The sequence below is a fragment of the Podarcis bocagei genome (genome assembly GCF_964188305.1).
Source record: "Podarcis bocagei genome assembly, chromosome: 10".
Classification (NCBI taxonomy): Eukaryota; Metazoa; Chordata; class Lepidosauria; order Squamata; family Lacertidae; genus Podarcis; species Podarcis bocagei.
Genome location: NC_138135.1, coordinates 47,456,359 through 47,463,185, shown reverse-complemented (window position 1 = coordinate 47,463,185; position 6,827 = coordinate 47,456,359). Strand labels below are relative to the sequence as shown.

Below are 6,827 nucleotides of genomic sequence, written 5' to 3'. Positions count from 1 at the left end.
TGGGGGCCCTGGAACAGATTTAGGGGTGTTCCTGTTTCTGTGGGGAATTGCCAGAATTTCCTTCCTAGTGTTTGTGATGGATTGTTTTTCTCAGATGTCTCTTTCTGGGGTGAAAACCAAAATCCAAAATGAGTTAAAAGCAAATGTTGTATATATGGACTTGGTCACTTTAGAAGAGAGAGGTGAGTTGTTGCTGCATGAACATGAAAGAACTGGCGCAACTTTCAGTTATGAGCACATAAATCAGAAGGTGAAATCTCTTCAGTCCTTGGCTTTAATATCACCGGAGTGCTTATCTTTTATCAGTTAATAACTAAAGAGCCCATTCTGCAAATGCCAACAATTCAAGGCCCAGCAGCTGTAGGCTTTCATTTCCTGCTTACAGGAAATAATTTTTGAACCACTTGCCCTTGTTCCCTCATAGAGCTTTGGCATTTGCATTATGTTGTACACAGAGCATAGAATAAAATACCATTTTATGATACTGAGAACCTCACACAGTTTAATAAATATCTACATGTGTTGCTGCTGGAAATGGGGAGAGCATTACATGGTGTGGCTTCCATGTGTATGCATGTATGTATACATCTTTAGATCTTAGTTGTGATTTTTTTAAAAAAGTTTTTTTTTTAAGTTTCAGTAGAACTGGTGTAAGTTACTTTCACAGAAATGTGCTAGACACTAAGTGTGACAGCAGGTTTGGGAGCTTCTAAAGGCATCAGCAAGCATTTTTATGCGCACAGTAGAGTTTATTTTTATTTTATATTATTATTTATTGAAATTTACAGTCTATCCTATTAAAACAGTGTGCAGGATGGTTTTCCTCATTAAAAAAGATCATATTCAACAAGTTAAACTTAACAGTCATAAAAGGTAAGACATTTGTTGCCAGTAATGTGAGAGGCAGTTTTGACAATTTCTCCCTCCTGTAACCTTCCACACCTCTCACGTTTTTCTGGGATCCCCAAGGCCTCCAGAGCAGCCTTTTAGAGAGCTGCCAGAGGGGTGGGGAATGAGTAAAAATAACCTTTCCTCACCCCCAATCCCTTCCAGACTGTGTTACATTTATGTCAATAACGGAAGGTAATTTTGCATGGGCATGCTTGCATTATAACATAACAATTTACATTTCAGGTAGCCTAATCCTAAAGTAGTAAAAGTCTGCCATTGGTCTAATAATGACTGATGGCAAACCTCTATACCCCCCTCCCTTTTTTAAAAATGTCAATTTTCTCATTGACATACTGAAGCTATCATTTGTAGCCAGATCATGGCAAATCAAGCTGGAGAGGTGGTGGAGAAGCAGCCTTGTTTGTACAACTTCATCATTAATCTTCACAGATTAATTGAATTGACCAGATCAGTTGGTTCCTCAGATCATTTGGAGGAGCGGACTATAGCTATCGAGAGTGCCACTGTGAAAAGCGGCAGACAAACATAATGCAAATTGATTTCCCCTTTCATTCCTTTTGTAAAATATCAGCAATCTTTACTCTGGGATGGAGTGATCTGGGTGATACGTTGCTTGTTCATGGCAGCATCAGATATAAGCGCCCCAGCTTGCTTTAAATAGCAAACTCCAGTACCAACGTTTTATCCAAGTTTGTTGCACTGTCCTTCGGCAAAGAAACCCATTGCCAACTCTGCAATGAGTTATTAAAAACATTGCAGCTAACGTTCAAAGCTTATCAACTTCTGACAAAAGGAGCATCTGGAAGAAGCAGCCAGCAGCCTGGGATTGCTAGTTAATATCCTGCATTTGGAAGAGAGCACGGTCAGTGTGTGGAAAAGAATATTTCCCTGCCGCTGTGGGGCTTTAAAGGTGCCAGCTCTAGCGAGGCTCTCCTAATCAGCCTTCCATCAGTTCTTGCCTAGGCGTATAAAAACCTTCACCAGGGGGGAAATCTGAGATTGCTCCTTGTTCAGCACCAGGAACTGGGGACAGCTCTCTGCAGGCAAACCTGAAGCCAGTTTCCCCCTGCTGTGGAGAGAGAAAATTGCACAGGCCACTATGCAGCCAGCAATGATGATGTTCTCCAGTAAATACTGGGCAAGAAGGGGCCTGTCTCTGGATTCCGCTGTGCCCTTGGAACACCCACTACATGGCAACGTAACTGTAAGTATCATGGGCTGCGTCCATCTAGGATGAATAAATCCGATGTTGAAGACAGCTTCGGGATTTCCCAGTAACTTCTTGGAAGACATGCAGGATTCTTCTTTAAACAGATTTGCTTGCTCAGGCTACATCTCTGTTGGATTGGTTGTCAGTTTTCTTCCCCCTGTCCGCCAATCCCATAGCTAGCTCAACCTATTTACGCACAAGTAATCAAGAAAGGATTTTATGGGAAACAAGCCTTTGCAGGGAGGAGATGTCTCTCACATACATCCTTTGAGTGACTTCAGTTCTGTGCTTAGATACAGAATTTAATCCGCTTTTGTACTGAAAGCTCACTTGCCTCACCTTGGGATTTGCAATATCTGCTTGGTGATTTTTTAAAAAATAATTTTTACTTGTGAAGTCTAATTTTTTCTCTTATGACAGCCTAAGGCTATGATCCTAAGCACATGTGCTTGGAAGAAATCACATTTGAATTAATGAGTTTTCTCCAAGTAGAGCTGATGGAACTAAGGTGTTAGATTTATTTCTGAAACCAGTAATACCTACAGAAATTCAAAGGGTGTGAGAGAGCTGTCCTGGTTCAAATGCATTGATATGTCATGCATGATAACTGTTGGCCATCACTGGTGATGTCATTTAAAACCAAAGTAAATTTCTGAATGATTTAGGGCTATGTGGACATAGCTTTAATTCTTTTATTTAATAAAAGGATCTGATGAAAATAATAAATGTCCCTTAGCTGACAGTAAGGCTTCTGACAAAGGAATGAGAAGAGAAACTATTTTCCGCTATCTCCCCTCTTCATGGCAGTCTCTGCACAGCCTTAATCTGCTTGACAGGGTTGGGGTTCCTCTAGCCAAGCAAGACCATTAGGAACAACCCAGTGTCTCTGCCATAGCTGTGCATTCGAAGGGTAATCAATCTTTTCCTGCAATGAACCTTTCTTTGGGATTTCTTTTTTTTTAAAGACTGGTGAATATTTAATGGCGACAGCAAAGCAGTCTCCTGCAACAATGAACATGCCAATAAATGTAGCTAAAATACACAAAATGAAGAACAAGCTGTTAAATGTCTTAAACTAAGTGAATTCTGCACATACATACCTGTTATTAGAAAGCAATTGAATATAAGAAAGTCAGTCCTTTCTGGTATCAAGTGTTTTTTGTTTGTTTGTTTTTGGAGATACTCACATTTTGTGATTCAGGTCTTGGAAAGGCATAACTTTTTGATTGTGTCAGTGATTTGTTAGTAGATGTATATCTTTTGTAAATGGTCCTGCAAACATATAATCTAGTTTGACCTTACATTTGTAGCTTCTGCAGCAGTGGTAACCAGTGTCTGGAAACATCCTAAGTAAATGCTTAGATGTGTTTCCTGCCAAAGCAGGAATAATTTATTCCTTTGTCAGTTTTGTTTGGTGGCAATATCACTGGGTACACTTAAAGAGAGAGACGTACAGTAGGTCAAATTCCATCATTTCATTCTGTCAGGGATTCTTCAAATGTGCTTAATTTCTATCTTCCACACAGAACACTTGTGTGCATGTAATAATGAAAATCATTCTGGTTTAGCTGCATATGCTGCTGGTTCCCCTGAGGAGCCACAATTTGACACAGCATCTCAACATGCCTACATTATGTGCACATGTAGCAAAATAGGAAAATCCCTTACTAGTGAAACTGTATCGTTGTCCTTAAGCCAATTACAGTAGCCACAGGTTCTTTTAGATCCCACTTGAATGGAGATGAAATTACGCAATGCCCGGTCAAGAGTTTATGAACAGATCGTTCTATTTTAGCACATTAGCATAACACAGGGAGCAGAAAACAGATAATAAAATCACCTAGAGAGCAAATGATCTATATGTAGATCGTGCGCCATCCCTCTGGATTAGACAGGGGACAAGTCTTTCTCCCACAGCACCAGAAAATGAAGCTAGATCTGGTCTTCAAAGACACCCAACATTGTTTCTGCTGTTTGGTTTGCAATGGTGGAGAGCAGGGAAATAAATGCCTGGTGCTCATACTCCCCCCTTTAATGAAGGTTTCTCTCTCTGCTTTTATGCCTCCCTGATTCTCTCACCTGATTTCAGTCCTGGCTGGTTCTTTTAGGCTAAACATCATTTACAGTCCAATATATACAAATGTCAACAGCAATTTCTCCTAGCAGCAGCTTTCACATGTGGCTTTGAGCAAGGTGTCCTGGTAGGTTTAGGCATCCTGGTTGCCCCAGACATGACCTTCATCACACCTCTTGCATTTTCTATATGTCACACCACACATAGTCATTGTCTGTGTAGTAGCTAAATCATCTAAGTTGCGGCAAGTTCTCTAACTCCCAAGGTGTTTCTTGTGGTGGGGTTCCAAGAGAGTGGGCATTGACCAACTTCACAGCATGTAGAATATCTAACTATATATAGACAGAAAATTTCCACCCCCAGAGTCTCTCTGATATGGCCGTTTCTGCTTAGATCCATGTTCTCAGATTCTAGGGACTTGTTTCAGTCTGAGGGTTTGGGAACTCTAGCATTGTTACACTGTCATATGTAAAAGCATTTCCCCACACAGTATCTTACAATAAATCTCAACCTGTTTAGGAAATTTGTCATGGTTGATGTGGCCCTAAGAACCCTTTGATTAAGTGTTTTATCTTGTTTGCTTTCGTTCTTTGATTATACTTGCAATTTTCTAACAATTAGCAATTGTAAAGAGTGGCTTTTAGTGTATTAAGGCTTTTTATCTACTTCACATATTAGTTGTCTCATACATTAATGTGCATTCATTGACTTTAATAGAAACAACCTACTGAGTGCCCTCAAGTTAAATGATGCTGAGTATCCCTATCATCTTGCGCTAAAGAGTGCTAATTCAACATATCCTCTCTTCACAATGTGAGAATAAATACACAGTGGAAAATAAATAGGCTCAAAGTAGGGGTGTGTACTAAGCACAATATTCAGCTGGAGCACAGATTTGGTGCTTTGGAAAATGCCCCTGTCCAAAGCACTTTGGAGACTACCTGATTTGTCTCAGGGTCAAAAGCTGTATCTGTTTCAGGAAAATGAAGCTTTATTCCCATCCAACTTATTATTACGGGAAAAGATATTTTAAAAGTTGTAACTTTTTCCATTTTGGCAGAATTAGCTGAAATTTGCAGGCCCTTTCAGAGGGACTAAAGCCTGCTGAGATAGAAAAATACCGTATTTTTCGCCCTATTGGATGCTCCGGCCCATAGGACGCACCTAGATTGGGGGGGAAATAAAGGGGAAAAAATTAGTCCCCCCCCCACAGGCGTGGGGCTTCCCCCGCCCCCAGCCCCCAGAACAGGTCCCAGAGTGGTGCCGGAGCCGCGCCGGGCTCTGGAGGGTTACGCGGAGCTTCCTGAAGCCTGTATTCGCCCCATAGGACGCACACACATTTCCCCTTCATTTTTGGAGGGGGAAAAGTGTATCCTATAGGGCGAAAAATACAGTAGGTCCAGGGGTATTTGTGTTGGTCATCTTTAAAATTTGATATATATTTTTTAAAAGCCCTTTAACTTTTCCATATTGGACAGAATTGGATGAAATTTGCCATAGGACAGGGCAGGAGGAGATCAGAAGGGGATTTATCAAAAACATGGAGTTGATCATGGTGTGTGTGACTGTTCTAGGTGAAGTCACACTGCCCACAAAATAACAGGTTTGCAGCCTGTATCTGCATCCGCTCTTTGGAAGCCATGATCAGTGCTTTGTATCTATTTACCTGATATGTCAGAAGTGATGCCTCCAGCAAAAAACACAGTTATACAGGCCCTCATAACCTCTTAACTAGTAGTGTAATGCAATAGGTAGGATTGTCCTTAAAAGCAGACCGGAAACTACAGTTTGTCCAGAATGCAGTAACCAGAGTAGTAGAGCATGTTACACTATTGTTGTAAGAGCACCTAGATTAAAGCCTAGTATTTAAGAGCTTTAAAAAAATCTCACATAGTTTAGACCTGGGCTATATGTGAGGGAACATCTCCCATATGTGCCTCTTCACTCCTTGAATGAATCTAGCATCATAATCTTGCAATCTGGTGGGCAGTGGCTGTGCTTTTAATTTGTAGGAACGCGGGTGGTGCTGTGGTCTCAACCACTGAGCCTCTTGGGCTTGCCGATCAGAAGGTTGGCGGTTTGAATCCCTGTGACAGAGTGAGCTCCAGTTGATCTGTCCCCTCTCCTGCCAACCTAGCAGTTTGAAAGCACGCCTGTGCCAATAGATAAATAGGTGCTGCTGTGGTGGGAAGGTAAATGGCGTTTCTGTGTGCTCTGGTTTTTGTCACTGTGTCCTGTTGTGCCAGAAGTGGTTTAGTCATGCTGGCCACATGACCCAGAAAGCTGTCTGTGGACAAACACCGGCTCCCTCGGCCTGAAAGTGATATGAGCGCCGCAACCCCAGAGTCGCCTTTGACTGGACTCAACCATCCAGGGGTCCTCCCCCTTTTGCCTTTAGTTTATAGTACAGTGGTACCTCAGGTTAAGAACTTAATTCAATCTGGATGTCCGTTATTAACCTGAAACTGTTCTTAACCTGAGGTACCACTTTAGCTAATGGGGCCTCCCGCTGCTGCCACGCCACTGCTACACGATTTCTGTTCTCATTCTGAAGCAAAGTTCTTAACCCGAGGTACTGTTTCTGGGTTAGCGGAGTCTGTAACCTGAAGCATCTGTAACCCGAGGTACCAC

The 6,827-nt window shown here is 41.7% G+C and overlaps 1 protein-coding gene across 1 annotated transcript in view; it reads left to right on the top strand.

Annotated features, from left to right (window-relative positions):
* The first annotated feature begins 1,939 nt into the window (after positions 1-1,939).
* TPH2 (tryptophan hydroxylase 2) overlaps positions 1,940-6,827 on the top strand; it is a 66,629-nt gene continuing 61,741 nt past the window's right edge. Inside the window, exon 1 of the mRNA XM_081211965.1 lies at positions 1,940-2,116. Within this exon, the coding sequence (XP_081068091.1) occupies positions 2,012-2,116 (105 nt within the window). The 5' untranslated portion in view covers positions 1,940-2,011. The remainder of the gene's footprint in view (positions 2,117-6,827) is intronic.